At 27.4% G+C, this 19,184-nt stretch overlaps 1 protein-coding gene across 6 annotated transcripts; it reads right to left on the bottom strand.

The window, feature by feature from the left end:
• Positions 1 to 1,141: 1,141 nt before the first annotated feature.
• LOC107437347 (serine/threonine-protein kinase PAK 1) lies at positions 1,142 to 19,126 on the bottom strand. Of its 6 annotated transcripts, none has more exons than XM_016049314.3 (8): positions 18,919 to 19,126; positions 17,587 to 17,796; positions 14,586 to 14,731; positions 12,072 to 12,157; positions 9,695 to 9,830; positions 8,290 to 8,353; positions 6,719 to 6,850; positions 1,142 to 4,548 (listed from the first exon to the last, which is right to left on the bottom strand). In XM_016049314.3, the coding sequence occupies exons 2-8, from the start codon at positions 17,769 to 17,771 to the stop codon at positions 3,888 to 3,890; spliced, it is 1,410 nt and encodes a 469-aa protein (XP_015904800.1). In that variant the 5' UTR covers positions 17,772 to 17,796; positions 18,919 to 19,126; the 3' UTR covers positions 1,142 to 3,887. The 6 variants fall into 6 exon arrangements, with proteins under 6 accessions (XP_015904800.1, XP_042908158.1, XP_015904802.1 ...); XM_043052224.2 differs by having other exon boundaries at positions 19,004 to 19,105; XM_016049316.3 differs by having other exon boundaries at positions 18,869 to 18,978.
• Positions 19,127 to 19,184: the final 58 nt, after the last annotated feature.

A 19,184-nucleotide genomic window follows, 5' to 3' on the forward strand; every position in this document is an offset into this window, starting at 1 on the left:
GTTTCACTGTACTACTATTTCGTGGAAAACAATTGACTACACTTTAAAAACAAACATTTAAAAAGTTATCACTCTATCAGAAAATCTCTAATTAAACAAGATTTTGGATCCATATGGAAAATCGATGAATAATTCACATTTTTTTTTCATACTTCCTAAAACAATATAGTGAAAATATTTAAAAAATTTAGATTAAATTTTACATTTAGAAATTTTTTAATATTGAAATTTTACACTATTTTCATTCGAACATTTCCTAGAAGTGGATAAAACTTAACAGTTAAAAGCTCACAATAAGCATTATTTCATCTAACAAAGAGAAAGTGAGGTACAACCTTGGAGAAGACAGTTAGAGAGAGCATTAGAATTGAGCTTAGAATCAATATATAATTTGCACAACCAAAAATTTATAAGACTTGAAAATTTCTTATCAAAAAAAAAAAACTTTTTTTGTTGAAACCAAATATTTACATTAAATAAACAATAATATTATTAGACTTTTCTAAAGTAGAAAATTTGATTTTCATTTAAGATATTAAAAATAATTTTTGATTGTACATATAATTTCAATCATTCAAATGAATTATTTAACCTCTTACATAGACCATATATAGAAATTTGAAGCAATAACCTGAGGTACAGCATACTCTATACCATTTCGACATGTAGTTGTGTTGTCGCTAAATGTTTAAAGCAATATATTTATAATTAAAATACATCTATTTCAAGTTTAAAATGATATTTTTTGTGATAAAAATACCCTTGCTATATTTTTTTATAAAAAATATTGTTAGATTATGTATAAAAATAATTTTAAATGCAACTACTTAAGTAAATAGATTCTAGGTAACTAAATACTTGTCTGATAGATAACTGAAAGCAAATAATTTTTCAATAAAGAGATGTTTTTTAAACAACAATAAACCTTTAATGTCTATCAAATTCACAAATGTTAATTTTTCTTTAAAAATATGAAATTAAAAAAAAATAAAATCATAATTTCACAGTCAATCATGAGTGGCCGAATGACAAGAATTTGAATTTGTCTGGCAATAAATAATTAATTCTCAAAAATGCTAGTGCTAATGATGCAGATGTGTAAATTGTGCTATTTTGTTTGACACAAATAAAAAGAAATATAAAAATATACATGTTTTTAATTCTTAGCCTATGAGGAAAATGATTATTAAATTTAGTTTTTTAGGGTTGAAATCATGTTATGCACAGTACAAACACTTTCAAATTACCAGATTTTTATTAATAATTATGAAAAATTGGACATAACAACTTTTTTTCTCTCTTTCTTAAATAATAATGTTAAAATGAAAATTAAAAAAGAAGTTGTGCTAAAAAAGTAATAATTCAAAATACATTATTCTTTGGACATTAAATATTATTAAATAACTTTGGTAACATCTTGTGACTGAGTTACAAACTTGCACCAGAAATTCTTAGTACTTTTCAGTGTTCTTAAAATATACAACCAATTATTAAACAAAATTAGAATATAATACTTTAGGGATTTAAAATCATAAGCACTGAAGTTATGATAAAAAGGACAAAAAAATTATTTAATTAAACTAATTACGTTAATAATCTTTCGGGAAGAATAATTTATGAAACCCCTTGACATACGAAGACATCTGGGAGACGTGCCATTTGTTTCTTATGTCAAAACAATAATTGACGTGTTACAGACGTCTTCAACACAGAGATGCCAACTTGTTCCAGACAGCGAATAAATATTTTAAAGTGGTAGTTTATCAATTGTGATTCTTGGTTTAGTAAATTCAATTTAGTAGATTTTTATTCACCACTATTTCTAAATAATTTGTAGGCTTATATAATTCACCACTTTATAGTAGTTATGTCATGCTATATCTGTAGTTATTTAGCGTTTTATTTTGGCGTATCCGGAGCAGTTGGCATCTCTTTCAACATTCCGTTGCGAGCTGTTGTTTACAGTACAATCAAAGTTCATTTCTAAATGAAGGGGTTAAGTATATGTATATACAAAACAAGTTCTTTCCAAGAATATAATATGAAAATTTTTTTATGGTATGGATAGAACATAGTATATTGAATGAACTGCTTTTATTAAAGATTTATTTATAAAAACTGGACACACTTGGTGTTGTTTTTTACTTCAAAAATGCCACCACTAATTATTTGTGTTTTTAGCATGGTCCTCATTCAAGATAATATTTTCTATTTTTATTTTTCAAAATATCAAATATGCTATAAACATATTTGTTCCCCCTATAAAAAATAAATGCTAAAAATTACCTCCTAACAATAAAAAAAAAAAAAAAATTACAATTATATCAAATAAAAGGCACTTGAGGAAGGATACTTGTATCAAAGTTAAAGCAAATTTCTAAATTCACATTATTGTCTAATTTCTGAGTACTTTAACTAGCACAATATTTTTTTTTGCACTTTATGAAACATATGTGAGTCAATCTCATTAAATTATAAATACAAAGAAAAATACTGCTGAAATAATATTCATTAAAACTATTTGACATTAAAATTTTGTAATACCCTTTCAAAAGGTACCAATCATACAATTAAAAGTACACTTCAGCTCGGAAATCAGAGCAATATTAAAAATAATTTAAAATTTACAATTACTAAAAGAGTTAAATCTATGGATGGAAATAAGCCTATAACATGATATAATGGAATGAGAATACAAGTGGTTTATCTACAGTTTTCTATGTTTAGCCTTATTATTTAACATTGGCTCTTTCAGTTTTATTAATATGCATTCTATTCATATGTTTAAACATCTACAAGCATTTCCTCTTCAATCCTGTCTTTTTTTAAAAAGGACTAACATTACTAATATGAATGTTATTTATCAAAAGCAGAATTATGAATTCAAATGTGATGCTTTAAGTAAGAATTTTGTAATCATGCTTATTAGAGAAATAATTATATTTCAGGTTTAAAAATAATGGGCAATGATTTTTTAAGTTTAAAGAATCTTTGAGTTTTAAGAGACCTTGTGTTTTTGCATAAGCCGTTTTTAATAAAACTTGATTGACCAGTATAAAGGAATGTACTAATTATGCAAAATGTTCGTTTAATTTTTAAAAAAAGGATAAAACAAAAAATATTGAGCGTTCGCAAAAGAACCTAACTAAAACAAAATAACTAAATTTTTAGTTAACTATTATAATAGTTTTTGAGAAACGCTTGTTTAAAAAATTTACACATAGTATTAAAGTAATGAAAAACAATCTGAAGTGATTATCTTGAGTTTAATATACAAGTCTTGAGTATAATAACAAGTGATTATCTTGAGATGTTTATCTGGTTAATTTTTCTACAAAAATTTTGAAAAATATATATTAAGGGGGATTTATCATGGCACAACTCTCATACAAAGCTCAAATTTGAGCTGTGGTCCAACTCAATGCTTAGAGGTAAAAATCTAAAGAGTGTATTTTTTGTTCTTTTCTTTTGTTAAGCAGCAGAAATAAGCTTGACATTTAATAGCTTTTGAAATAAGATTTTTTTAAAAAAACTTAGCATTAACATAAAAGTAGGGCTTAAACCCTTTTTTTAATATGTGGAGTTGGCCCACTACTGAAATAAAAGCTTCTCATGAAGTAGAAACAAATCATAAAGAAAAAAAAAATGGCGATAGCACACTTGCATTCTCACTCAATGAAAAACAATTATGTATACATTTACATTCACATAGCAAATGGCAGCTCATAAGATCTATTCTAAATATGTTTGACATATTATTTCTGCGATGATTGCTAAATCGAAATCACTTTGACTAGTATTTTTTGCAATACTTCATTCAATGGAATGGGAGAAAATATAGGAATGCGAAACTTAACTCAAAATACTTTTTGGATAAAAGCGCGAAATTACTTTTTCAGTATAACTCTTGCAGCTCTTATAAGCGGAGTCATCGAAGAGAGACTGCCAGCTTTCTGGAGGAATGGGTGTTTCAAAAGTTCGGCAGCCGAGGCTCGCTTCTCGACGTCCACTTCCAGGCACTTGTCTAAAAAGTCACTCAGTTCAGCAGACAGTTTTGCCCTGTCTTTCAGTTTGGGCTTTCCTGTGGTGGCAATAAGATATAAAGCTTTTAAGGGTGTTTCATTCAAATAGGGTGGCTCCCCGTCAATCATTTCAATCACCATGATACCAAGGCTCCAGATATCGATTTTATTCCCGTACTGCTTACGAGTCACGACTTCGGGAGCCATCCAGTAAGGCGTACCGACAACTGTCTGCCTCTTCTCCTCTGGCGTGATCTGAGCACAGAATCCGAAGTCGGTCACTTTCACAGTTCCGTCCATACCGAGTAGGACATTGTCACTTTTAATATCCCTGTGAATGATCCCTCTGGAATGAAGGAATGCGATCGCTTTCAGGGTTTCTCGACACACAGATGCAATCTGGCTTTCGTTCATGAGAACTTCCATGACGACATCTGTAAGAGGACCTCCCTCTAAATATTCCATGACGACCCACAATGATCCATCAACAAGGTAGCTTTCCACAAAGTTTACAAGATTAGGGTGTCTAAAGAAAAATAATAAAAACATAATCAGAAATAGAAAAAATAAATCAAAATTATTACCAGGATAGTCACAAACCCTCACTCAGAAAGAAAACAATTTCCTGACTTTTCTCTATTTTTTTTTCTTTTCAGAATGATTTTATTGAATTCTCCTGATTTTTGTAACTACCGCCATAAATTTCATTCTTAATTTTTCAGTTAGGCCATCATATTCTGATGGCTTCGTCTGTTGTTAAATTAACATTAATAACATGGTACAAAATGCAACAAATGCAGAGGTGCCACATATCTGACAAGCTCAAGCAAGAAGAAGAACATTAATAAAGTCTTTATAGAAAACAAAAGCAATATTTATTGATAATATAAGTACACTCGTAACTGACTACATTCACGTGCATTTCGTATCGACGTTCTACAAAATAATAATGCTTACATCACAAAATCGAAACTGAAAATAAAACATAACCGCTGTTGCCATTCTTCATTTTTACAATACATATGCACTTACGGTGGCCAAGGAGTTAACATGCGAACTAAATAATCGTTGTGGCCATTCGTAATTTACAATTGCGCTTACAATTCTTAAACATCAAATATATTACAAAACACCTTTATGTGCGATACAGTTGAAAATAATTTTTAAAAAATTGTTGCAAGGCCAATTTTTTAAGAAAAAATATTTGACATTTAGATACCTCAAATATAAATGTATTCATTTTTCCTGACTTATCGGCATTCCCAGACATTTCTCTGATTTTTCCAGATTGATAACGTTTCCTAACTTTTCCTGTTCTTCCCAATTTTTCTGCTTCGCGACTAATTAGGGTACAATTAGTTGAATTTATTTTAAGGCATATTATTTCAATTGTAAAATAAATAGGAAACATTTCAGGAAGATCAACATTAACATATTATTTATTCTAGTTAAATATATTTAATTCTTAAATAAATTAAAATGAATATAAAATATTTTATTAAAGCCCAGAGCCGTAAGGAATGGAGGGCTATCCCAAGACATGCTCGAGTCTTCAAAAGGACTGGACTGCTAAGCCAATAAGTAGTAGTAGTAACGCACATTTAATGGATTGCCCAAAATCAATTCTCTTTAGAACTTAACTGCCTTCTTTTAGTTAAGAAATTCAAAACTAATTAAGTTTGTATTGACGAATTAATGACCGATTTAAAAATTAGCGTTTCTATAAACTTCATATGTAACTCCAATTAAACAGTAATTCAGCTGAAACAGAAAGACAATGAAGGTGCTATTAAGTGTAGATCCTTTCAAAGTTAAAATTTTCAGAATATTTATTAGTGTTCATTGATAAATCTATATTACTCACACACATTGAAAATCAAGTACCTCACTTAAAACTGAAAGTATTTGTTAACTTTAAAAATATTTGAATTAGTTTAAATTCTGTTTATTTAAAAAAAAAATCCTACTTTTATAAAGTAACTAATTTTTTAGACCATTAGAATATAACAATTCCTCGACCTTTACAGAATTGACTTAGCCAATAATTGACAGGGTGCGTAGCCAGATTTGATAACAAAAAATAAGCATCTTTTAAGCACTCAAAAAATATTTTTAATCACTTTTTTAAAAAAAATCATAATTAGGATCCATGCAGTACTAAAATTTTTTTCTTCTTCTTCTGCCGTTTAAAGTTCTTAATTTCAAAAACATTTCAAAATGATTTTCAAAAACTTTACATAATCATGATAAAATAACTAGTTTCTGATAAATATTACACAAGAAATAGTGAAAATCATGCATTTTTTGTCATTTCAAATGACAATTGAAGCAACAAAGAAAAAATCTATTTTTAAAAGTTAGAAAATTAGGCACTTTTCACAAACCCTGAATAAAAAAAAGCACCTTTAAGGGCTTTTAAAAAACGTAAATAAAAAAAAGCACCTTTAAGTACTTTTTAAAAACGTTCACCCTGATTGACAATTATTGACTTACAGAAATAATTTAAATAATTTTAAATTTTCTTAATTTAATTTAATTTTTTTTAAAAATTTGGGTAAATCAAAATCTTGGATTTGAGCCAGTTTTCGGATTTACTTCAAATTTATTACAAATTCCCAGCACATTCAATAACTTAAGAGATATAATGAATTAACTGAATTCTAAGAAACTATATTAATTGTCACATGAAAACTTACTTATTTTGTTGCATGACTTTGATTTCAGTTATAATAAGATCTTTTTGAGGTTGTTGTCCAATATCCATTGTTTTAATGGCTACTTTTTCTCCAGACTCTTTATCAATTGCAGTATACACTAAACCTGATGCCCTGAAAGATACATTCATGTGTCTTTAATGTGCTATTTCATATACAGTAAAACTCCCGAACAAGGGTCACTTATGGGATTGTACTTATGTGGCAGGCATTAAGAGGTGGTCAGTATTCGAAATTATAAATGAATTGGTTATTCAAAAATACATTATTAGTTGTTCAAATTTATATTACATTGAGTAAAAAGTTTTCAGCCCCCCAAAAAATGATAAATTCATATTAAATCGGCAAAGTTAATGACAATAGTAATCTCCATTCAAATCAACAATAGTCCACTTGATCAATGATTTGCTTTAACTGGTCGCAATTATCTCAAAAGGGCGTCCAGAATGTGGTTCATAATGTTGAAATTCCCAGCTTTAAACTTTAGAAACCAAACTTTTACTGTATCATAAGAAACAGCATTGAAACCTAAACTTTCACACATTTTCTTGTAGCATTCAGTTGCACTGGGTTTATTTCGTAATTTATAGTACATAATCGTTTTGATTTGTTGACGTGATAGCTCCATTTTAAACACTTTTTTTGGTGCACAAGGTAATAAAGTTTTGACAAACAAATTACACACTTGTGTAGTTCCAATCTTTATTACTCATTGAATTTAAAATTGTCAAATTTTTAAATAATTTTATAAGTGTAATAGAGAAAATTTTCATCAGCGTAGCTATTTTATAGAATCCTCAGATAAATACAGTACACAACCCGTTATCTGAAAATCAGAAAACCGGAACGAAATTCGATAAATTTTCCCGCCATTTTAAAAAAATAAAATTTTTTTTTCCTCACAAGATTTTAGGATTTTTCCTTCTTTTTTGAAAGATGTTTACCTTACCATCATTTTGGAAATAATCATTAGTGTATTACTTCGTTTTTTCAAGATTATTTCCAAATATTTTTATTTTCAGTTGGGTTTAACAATAAAAAAAAACTGCTTTTTGTAGCGATTCAGAAAACCGGAAAAATCAGTTATCCGGAATAGCGATGGTCCCGATCGTTCCGGATACTCGGTTCCCTACTGTAATAAAAAATTAAAAACTCATAAAATAAGCTTTTTCAGGATTCATTGTTAGATTTTTTGCTTTCATAATCACAGTTCATATTTTATTACTTTCATTAAAATTTCACTGTAATTATAATTATCATACATAAATATTAGCACAGCTCTTACTTAATAAAACATTTAAATATAAAATTAGAAACAATTGCAGTTAATTTTTAAGAGCTTAAATTGAGTGAACAAATGACATACAAAAGGGAATTAAAATTTTTTTTAACAAATTAAACTTTTAATATAGACTTTTTCTTCAACAAATAGTCTATTTTGAATTATGAAATCCAAAATTTATCAAAAAATTTGATTGATCAATACAAATAACAATATTAAACAATTGGTAACTTATGAGGTAACTTGGATAGAATAAAATGTATTAACATACCCGGAACCAATTTTCTTGATCAAAGAATATTTTTGCTGGGGATCCCCAGGAGAAGTAATGCATTCTAAATTAGAAATAACAATAGTCATTCAACAATATCAGATAAAATTAGCATTTGCAACATTAATATATTTAAAACTTTCAAAAGTAACTCTTTATGAGGATTTAAACAATACTATACAATTGCAAAATAACAATAATATAATTTTCACACAGTGTGAGAAAGAATAATTGATAGAATAATATCAAAACAAAATTTTTGAATTGGCAAAACTATCTGCTTTTGATAGGAACGAAATAAAATAGAAAAAAAAAAAAATAGTGAGAATTTCTCACCCTTTCTCAAAAACAGGGTGAGATTTCAAAAAGTTAAGTGAGATTTCTAAAAACTAAAACAAAACACAAAAACTCTAGGAAAAAAAATCATTTCTTTAATTATAATACATTTTTAACGTCTTCTACTTTTTAAAGCATTGAATATTTTTGGTGCATCATCATAGAAGATTTTGCCTTTACAAGGTATTTGTCCACCTTACATTAGTGCGTAAAAAATTTGAACGTCTTACATGAAGAAACCTTACCTACGGTAAATACGTGGTTGCAGAGCAATGTGTTCTGAAAGGGGTTACGTGGTTGTGTTCTGTTGTTCGAAAAGGTTCTGAACAACACTGGTAAATAGGGAAGCTAGATAACGGGGCAGATGTTGAAAATAATGAAGGATCCAGGAAGAAAAGTGAAACGGATTTTATTCCAAATGGCGTAATTCGAAGCTTTTTCCAAAAATGCGAGAAATTTGAGAATTTTGAAATTGATTTATAGAATGCGAGAATTTCTCGCGGTAACCATTTTTTAGTGCAAGAAAAGAAAAAAATATGCCATATTCTCGCATTGAGGTGAAAACACTGGCTTAATACATAAATAATACAGATTCACATTAGCAATAAAATTCAAAATTTGTTTGAGATATCGATTGAAAATATCTTGAAAATTTTTTCATTCATTTATATGCTAACTTAAACGTATTAACATAAAAAAACAATTTTGATTGCTTATAAAAAAATAATTCAGTTTAAATCAGTACTGTTATCATTTTTGTCATTTTACAATTACTTTTGTTATATTGTGTCTTGGCCCATGACAATCTCAATATGACAAAGGGTAAAAAAAAATATATACATATAACGGGAGAAATTGAAAAATGCTCACTTAATTTATCTAAACTATTATTCACTAATTAAAAAAAAAAAACGTTTTAGTTTAAACCAGCAATGTTATAATTTTAGTGTCCTTATAATTGCTTTAGTTTCATTGTGTTCTTCTCTTGTCTCATGACAATTTCAATAGGGCAACAAAGAATAAGGAGAGAAAAAATGCATATAATGGGGAGAAATTGAAAAATACTCACTTAATTTATCCATGACTTCAGTATCAGAAAGTTTTTTTCTTCTCATAACAGGGGGTGGATATTGAGGGTCAGCAACGACTTTCAGTTTTTCAAGGTCTGTTGTCACTTTGTCAGAACAATCAATGTTATCATTTACCTAAAATTAGAATGGCATTAAAAATCACCATATAACTACAGTTAAAGCATCACTATTTTATCTGAAAAACATAGGTTGGCATATTGATCATTTAAAAAGAAAAAAAAAATATTTTTTTGATTTTTTTAATATTTACTAGCTAAATAATCTGGAAAAATATATTAACAGTACTTAATATTATTTAAAAACATTAATATAGTTAAATAGTAGATATTTATAACTAAAATGTTTCAAAATGTACAAACTAATTGCTGGATAAATAAAATAATGGTTATTTTTTTTTAAGCTAAACATTCAAAACTTTCAATTTATCAGTTAGATAATCAAAGAAGAGTAAATTATCAAATATCGAAGAAGAATTAGGAAGAGTTAGTTCATCAAATTGCATAAAAGAGAAAAACAAAAACATTGTAAGTTTCTTAGGGCAGAACAAGTCTCATCTTGAATATTGATAAACAAATCATGTATTTAATATGTTTTAAAAGCACTTAAAGTATTCAAATGATATAGTTGAAACATCTTTATTACTAGCTAATTATTTCACATACAGCTAATGGCAGTGTTTTCACTACAGCGCGAGAACGCGAGAATCTCGCATATTTTTTTCTTTTCTCGCATTAAGAAATGATTAACGCGAGAAGTTCGCGCACTGAATTTATCAATTTTAAAATGCACGAATCTCTTGAATTTTGGAAAAAATTTAGTCTTCCGCCATTTTGAAAAAGACATGAAAACAGCTACGACAAGTCTTGAGAAAAAAAGTGAGTTCCTTATAATAAGTTGTTTAAAGTATCTCTATTTTTCGCTGTTAATGAATTACCAAACTCCCTCATCGACAATTTAGAGCAATTTGTAAAAGTTTAAGTTTGTGAAAACTAATCTGGAAGACCTGACAAAGAGTATGAACATGGAAATAACTTCAACGAACTTCACTATTCCATAACAGAAATAAGTGAAGAACCTATGCTGGCAGATGTAGAGGATAGGAAAGTGTGTGCACAATGCTACAAATTTAATTAGTGATTCCGAATAGTACAGCATCTGTTGCAAGGTTATTTAGCCCCCAAACCGAATTAAAGCAAAATATCGTAACAGATCGATTGGTAAGCATTTGAGTAAACCTAATGAGAATAGCTAATGAAAAAGTAGATACAGAACGTTTTCCATATGATAATGCCGCAAAAATATCCAATGTTCAATGGTTTAGAAATTAGAAGATGTTAAAAATTTATTGTAATTAAAGAAGTATTTTTTTTCCAAGTCTATTCGCGTTTTTTTAATTTTTAGAAATCTCACTTAACTTTTTGAAATCTCACCCTGTTTTTGAGAAAGGGTGAGAAATTCTCTCCCATTTTTTTTCCGTAATGAAAACACTGAATGGATAATTATAATTGAACAGTTTCATTAGTCTTTAATTTTATTCATTTATTAATCAATTTAGAAATATAATAATTTGCTGTTTCTTAGGAGAAAACCTTCATTATCATTGGAATCAGACTTTAAAAAGAATCACATTCTAAAGAATATATTTATAAAAATATTTTCGACTCAATGATTTATTAAAAATAAGACCATTTGTTTAAATCAATGATTTTCTTTAAAAAAAATACCAGTTGATTTAAATCAATGATTTTTTTAAAAAAAAAAAATGATTCAAGTTGACTTAAATCATTATTTTCCTTTAAAAAAATTTCCAGTTGATTTAAATTAATGATTTTCTCTAAAAAAAAAAAAAAAAAAAAAAAAAAAAAAAAANAAAAAAAAAAAAAAAGAAGTAATTTAAATTATGCTAACCCTGATCAAAAGCATCAAATTGATGCATTATCCTAGCTCTAAACTATATATTTTACAGCATATTTTTATAAAGGTGAAAATTTCTTTTTCTTTGTCAGTAAACAAAAATTAAAATTATTTTTCGATTTTAATTAATTTCATCTAGGCAATANCCTGGGCAACATGGTGAAACCCTGTCTCTAAAAAAAAAAAAAAAAAAAAAAAGATTATTGTTGCTTTAACAAAATTTTAAATTTTTAAATATATAAGTGTTTATTTATTAGTAAGTCTTGTCAATTTTTTCAAACCATACAACTTATAACAAATTTAATGCTTAATTTCGTGTTTAAAAGTATCAAAACATTTTTATTTTTATAGTGAGAGAGCTTCGAAAGACAATTAAATGTTAAATAGTTATTTTTAAGTGAAAAAAAAAACTCAATCTAACATTGTTGCGGTTTGCATTACCTCAGTAGTATCAGCAAGAATATCTTCGTCAGATTCAGATGCGTTTCCTCTGTCAAGTTCAGTCACAGAAACAGTGCCATCAGGAGCTGATAATAAATGTATAATAATTAAATAAAATAGATATCTTACATATAAAAAATAATAATAATTGAATAACTAAAAAACATTACATTAATTCTCCATGCTAAAAAATTGACTAGATTTCTCTGAACTTTAATCCTTCAAGCATTGAGCCCGCGGATTGAATTACACAGAAATTTTCATGCTATGGACTATTTTCACATTTATTAACATAAAGAAACTGTTTTTTTTCTTTTTTTTTTCATTTACGCAGGAAAGCCCATATCAAAAAGTTTGGAAAAAGCCAAGACTAACACTCAGAGCTACAGTAATCAATGTCTTCTCATGTTATTCAGTAAGTGCATATCAAGAAAAATTCCTTGCAAATTTCTAAAAACTAACTAAGATAATTCACAACATAGAATTTCATTACTTCAGAAAAATATTTCACAAAAAGGAGAAAAAATTATATTAGTATACATATGATTTGAGAGGTAGAAGATCTTAAATATGCTAATAAATTAATAAAAGAAGATGGTAATTTTTGTTTTAAAACGGACCATAAAATATGATCCTCAAAGTATAAAGAGTACAACCAGAAAAAAAAATATAGTTCCTGAAGTTAGATAGCAGAGCAATTAAAAGTTATAACTTAATAATGGTAAATTTCTGTTTGTATATTTCCCTGGGGTTCTTTAAGCAAAGAAAAAAATATTTACAATTATAAAACTAGTTCAGGCAAAAATAATTTCCTAAAACTGTTTTAAAGTAACATCCTGAATTTTTTTAAACATATGTAAGCTTTCGCAAACATTTTACAACGTACTTTTAAATAACTAATTCCAAATTTGTAGTAAAATCTCTCAAAATTCTATCTGAGCAACAGCACTTTAAACTGCATGAATTAACCGAACGGATTTAAATTATCTTTTCAATTGTGCAAGAAAGTACATCCAAAATGCAAAAAATAAGAAATTGATGCGAAAGGATTCAAATATAAGACCACTCTAGTTTTTATGTAAATGTAACAAATTTGATTCCATAAAGAATTATGCATATTCAGGTAAAGAATGTCAAATTATGTGACTTAATTCATAGACAACACTATATATTAACAAACTTAAACAAGACATTTTAAACTATTACGATATAAAAATCTGCATTTCTGAAAATCTGATAAAAATTTATCCAGTGTTTCTTTCTAGATTTTTTTTTCATACTCAATTTGCCAGAAATTCAATTGCTTATGTTAACAGTCAAAATATTTGTCATTCAAACAAGTTGATCAATCAAATAAGTAGACATTAAAAATATATATGTCATAGTTTTTAATTTTTGTTTACTCTCTCATCAAAGTAAATCGATAAATACAAAAGAGCGTACTAAATAACCCGTCTGAAAATATGAGAGTTTGATTAAGTCAAATGTTTTAAAAAGATTTTTTTATTCATATCTAAGAGATTTATACCTCAAAATAGAATGGACATAATATTTAAGCACTTGCAAAACCCTTGTTCCAATTATATATAGATATAGAATTTAATACTAGCAATATAATTTTTTTTAAATAAATTAAATAATTATAATGAGAAACAGTTTACCCTAAGAAAAGATCCATTCATAAAATAATTATATAATGCATGGGTTTTCAAATTTTCAAACACGTAACCCACGCTTTAGACGTTTAATCAATTGCAACCCACTTAATAATTGGTGCATTGAGTTTATTTCTGATTGGAACAACACAAAATCTACACAGAAAAGAATTATAATTTAAGAGATATTAAGGAATCTTTGAATTATTATTAATGAATTAAAGTCTTAGTATGATTACTTATCATATGACACATGTGTTATTTAAAAACTATTATTAAATTATAGAAATCAAATATTACAATAAAATATTTCTTTATCAGTAAGACGTGTCATAGATAGATTATCATAGATTAGATTATCAGTATGATTAACATAGGACACACGTTATTTAAAAACAAAGTAATTAATTAATAAAAAAAAACAGCAAAAATGTAGCCATCAGTAAGACTTATCATAGATTAGAGCAAAGTAAATTAATAAAAACAAAATATTACAAGAATGTAGCTATCAGTAAGACCTATCATAGATTAGAGAATCAGCAAGATTATTATGATTCATGCATTATTCAAAAACTAAGCTATTAATTAACAGAAATGAAATGCCTATCACAAGTATGTCTGCATCAGTAAGCCAAGAGTGTCTTCAATTACACCCCATGATATTTATTTGTATAACTATTTATTTGTATGGACAAACAAAACATTTCAATATGATATGATGTAATAATTATATGACCTAGTTTGATTAATTGCTAAATTCTTATTCAACATTAAATCTTAATAGACAATTTTTTACGTAGTTTTAAAAAGATATAAAAATGTATAGGTACATAGTTTTATAAGAACTATGTGAAATTACCTGTTTCTTCAATTTCTAGGGATTCTTCATCAGCTGTTTTAGTAGTAGTCATAAACTTCACTTCACATGGCTTTTTTTTAATGGAATGGACATAGTACTTAAGAGCTTGTAAAACAGCAGCAGGATTTTGACTCTGTTCAGTTTTACTGAAATGAAAAAGGAAATATGCAATCAGTGATTCTGCTGGATTTTTTAAGTTTACAAGCCCTCAGGACTTTTAAATTTTTGATTCCTTCCTTATCAAATGTAGGTCCTCACTAAAAATTGGTCCTTATTAAAATTATAATCCATGATGAGTAAATATTTCAGGTTTTTAAATTTTCAAATGTATTGCTTTTAATCAAGATAAAAGTTCAAAACCTAAATCATCGTAAATTACAAAATTATAAGTGAAATAAAATGAATTTGCATTTTAAGCGCTAATTTAAAAATTACAACATAGAAAAAAAAGGGGGAGTTTCCAAGATTTTAAGAAAAAAGGTACAAATGTTTTGTGATATTTAGCAGAGGATGACAAATTTTCTGCCTCTAAGTAACGTTATAATTATATGAAGAACTATTAAATTAAATTAATTACCACTGAATTAACAAATGACATACTAAACTTAGAACTAATAAATAAATAAAGTTTTGTTCTTTTATAAAAAAGTAAACATGATAAATTTTAAACTTTCTGTTACTACTAAATTTAAAATTTGTTTAAATTTGAGTTACTCTTATAATATTAATTGTTAAACAAATGTATTGGTCTTTTTTAGTTTCTTTAGTTCTGCTTTTTTCTAGTTCCACTCTTTGTCCGGATGAAATGCCAACATTGTTTAAGATAGATATTAATGTGGCAAACTATTTCTACCATAACATTTAAAAATTGCAGATTTATGTTTATTTGAGATTCCAATTCGCAATTAAATACTAAGTTGCATAAAAATGTAAGAAAATGTCACCTTTTTTCATTTTGCTACATTCAAACTGATAGAATTCATATAAATAAAAAATTTAATGACATAAAATATTTAAAAAAAAAATCAAGCTTGGTTTTTTGCCTTAAAAAAAAAGTTGGGTTGAAACCATGGTTTAAATCAGCCAACCCTGGTCCCACCTACAATTTTTGGCGTATTTGACATGTTATGCAATTATGAAAATGCTTAGAAATGAGGTTGTTTAGGAAAACAATTTTAAAATATATCATAGGTCTTTATAACACTAACTGTGAAATATGAGTTTTTACAATGTATAGAATTTTGAATTAAATAAATCATTCAGCATATACGTATAAACATGGGAATCACATGTGTAGAATCACGATATTGGATTTTAAAATCATGTGAATAGGAATCGCGATTTTATATGAATCATGCCGGATTAATATGAATCACGATATTTGATAAAAATAGGATGCATACAGCCCCCGTGACCCTCTTCGTTTCTGTGAAATTTAACATACCAACGGGGCAAACAAAATTTATTTCCCAGGTAAAAATCTACTTCTTATTTTAAATTGTAATTCAATACTTTTGTTTTGTACAACTGGATAAAAATCTGACAGTAATATTTAATGTTCCAACAAACATAAAAGAGTCCTATATAAAATTTTGATAAAGTTGCGGCTCGCCATTTGACTGGTGTTTTGAATAGCCGCATGGGTGCAAGTTCGAAAAANTTCAGGTAAAAATCTACTTCTTATTTTAAATTGTAATTCAATACTTTTGTTTTGTACAACTGGATAAAAATCTGACAGTAATATTTAATGTTCCTTCAAACATAAAAGAGTCCTATATAAAATTTTGATAAAGTTGTGGCTCGCCATTTGACTGGTGTCTTGAATAGCCGCATGGGTGCAAGTTGGAAAAAAGGCCAAGACTGAAATTTTTTTGATTGAAATACCTAACATACACAATACCCCCTCGGCATATGCAAACTATCTAAGAAAGCTTAACCGTAATACATCAAGTTTAAATACTGTACAAAAAATATTTATTCATCTGTGTTTTGATAAAATAACAACAGGACATAAGAAAGTAGACCAACAACGCAGACCTAAAAAATATTTTTAAGGACAGAAGAAAAAAAAATCCGATTTCAGTCTTCGAGCCAGTCTTGTTTCCGTTTAACTTCCGTCCGCGGACATTTTCGAAAGACGGAAATCCGTCCTGGAGACGGAAGACTTGCACCCATGAATAGCGGCCCTCAGCCTCATGTAAGTTTGAAACCCTTGTTCTATCCAACGTGTGAGACACTCGTGTTGTGCATGACCTTGGGGTCAGAGATGGGTCACATGATGGGGTCAAAGCCTGCTACTGACTAATGAAGAAAATAAGGTGTAAAATGATAAAATAAAAAACGACCCTGTAAAAAGGATGGGGCAGACTTTTTGTTCAAATACCAATACAGCAATAACCCGTTCTGATTATTTCTTTTCAGTGAATGGAATTTTAAATTCAGTTAATTTTTAAAATTGTGAGTTCGACAAAATGGAAAATTTAAAAAAATACATTAAAAAAATTAGGGATTAGTAGTCTGACTTGTTGCAGAAAACATGGTTTAACAATTTTTCTAGTCATTAGACTTATATATTATTGAACTTTGTAACTACTAATTATGAAAACTGGTGAGAAAAAAGTTCTTGTTTTTTATAGACAGAGATTGTTATGTTTCACCTTTTCCTAATTTTCTTTCATTGAGATTTCAAAACTTTATTCATCTTAGGAAAGCCCTTTTCATAAAAAATTTTGATAACGGATAGTTTTATTTTGGGAAAAAAAATTCTTCATCTAGAAAAACTAAAGATCTCCACTAAAAATAAGTAAAAGTGATTGAAAAAATAAACTAACTAAAGTGAATTAATAAATAATGAAATCTTCAGGTGAATACACAAAATTATGCATAAAATTTTATCAATAAAAAAATTGGATGGAAGCCATTTTAAGAATGTGGTCATTTAAATCTGCTGTGTAATAATGCATTTGGAAGTAAACTTTGTAGGAATTAATGAAAAATCTACCTAATATTTGCATGCTGTAAAAGACGAAGCCACGGCTCAGGCAAACCTTCAACTTCTCCTGTATTTTCATTAAATTTCACATGAATGTTATGTTTGACAGAAAAAGGTATTCCAATTTCTGAAGGTGCTTGTTCTTTTTTGCCTGATTTCTTTGAAGAACGTAATTTGGTAAATAAACTGCTCATGTTGAGATTTTCAGATGGAATGCTCCTAGAGAAAAAAAATAAAATGTTAGAAAAATAACTCTTTTTAAAAACCTTTTGACAAGATTATTATTTTGAAATTTAGATAATATTCTATTCATAAATGCTTTTCTAAGGTTTACTGAAGTTATTGCATATAGAAGAAACTATCTGAATTTTTTTTCTCAATGTGTTTTTTTTTTCTTCAAACATTTAATTTTTCTTCTTCTTGTACATGGGAGGTGAACAAATTTGCTTCATTTTAAGCACTAAAGTATCATTTATAAAGTATAAAGAGTATATAATATTTATTTTCTAATCAACATTTAAAAAGTACATATATATATATTGAAAGCAATTATATCTATCTCTTTTTTCTTGCACTTTGCAAATCATCATTACATTAAAAAAAAAGAATTTAAAAACTGCGAAATCTATCATAATAACTGAAAAAAGATTGATGACAAAACCACATGTATCTACAACGGAATCTTTCGAATCGGAGGAGGCTTACTTAAACCAGCATACTTCAACAGCCTATTGGAAGCTATAAATAACATTGTATTTAATTTTGTTATTACTTTCTACTATGGTTCAAAACTCACTATGTTTAAAAAAATGTTACATTATAATAAATTGTCTTTTAAATGTTTTTTGAATCTTTATTTTTGGTAATAGAATCTACAACCGGACTTTAGCTTCAGATATTATTACTCATTATCGCATTACATATAATTTTATTACTTATTAATCACATGTTTTTCATCTAATAACACATTTTCAGTCATGTTATATTCTTTGATACTGAAGAAAAAATAACCATAATAAATTCGAAATAATCAAAAAAAATTTCAACCAATTTATTTGGCCAACTTATTACATTAATTATGACATAGATAATTGCTCGATATTCTTGACTAAAACTAACTAGCAGAAGAAAATATGAGTCAGCCATAACATAGGTGGTACCTACAAATCCAAGTTAACAATAAAATGTTAGGAGACAAAGTGATTACTCAAGTTCATTTCTTATTAAAAAAACAATTCATGTAATCTCCATGTATAATGGAGTAAAAAAAAATTTTTTTTTTATTGTTTACCTTAAAAGTTATCAGAAAGTTAACATTAAAATAAACCGGAAATTACGTACCTTCGTAGGTAAAATGTTTTATTATTCAAGAAAAATTATTAATTTTATAAGCTAGGATATTACATTTTATTACTTTTGTGTTTACCTATGTACATATCTATAAAAACTCATAAACGAAATATTTCATTAAAATTAATAAAAATAACTTCCGGAAACAAAAATCGAAACGGAAGTATGGGTTTGGGTTGAGAAGCTTCCAGATTGCCAGATTTGTTTTTCTTGATTCTATCATGCAAAATATTGTTGCTTGTAACTTGTATTGATTT

This window comes from Parasteatoda tepidariorum, chromosome 4 (genome assembly GCF_043381705.1).
Source record: "Parasteatoda tepidariorum isolate YZ-2023 chromosome 4, CAS_Ptep_4.0, whole genome shotgun sequence".
Taxonomy (NCBI): Eukaryota; Metazoa; Arthropoda; class Arachnida; order Araneae; family Theridiidae; genus Parasteatoda; species Parasteatoda tepidariorum.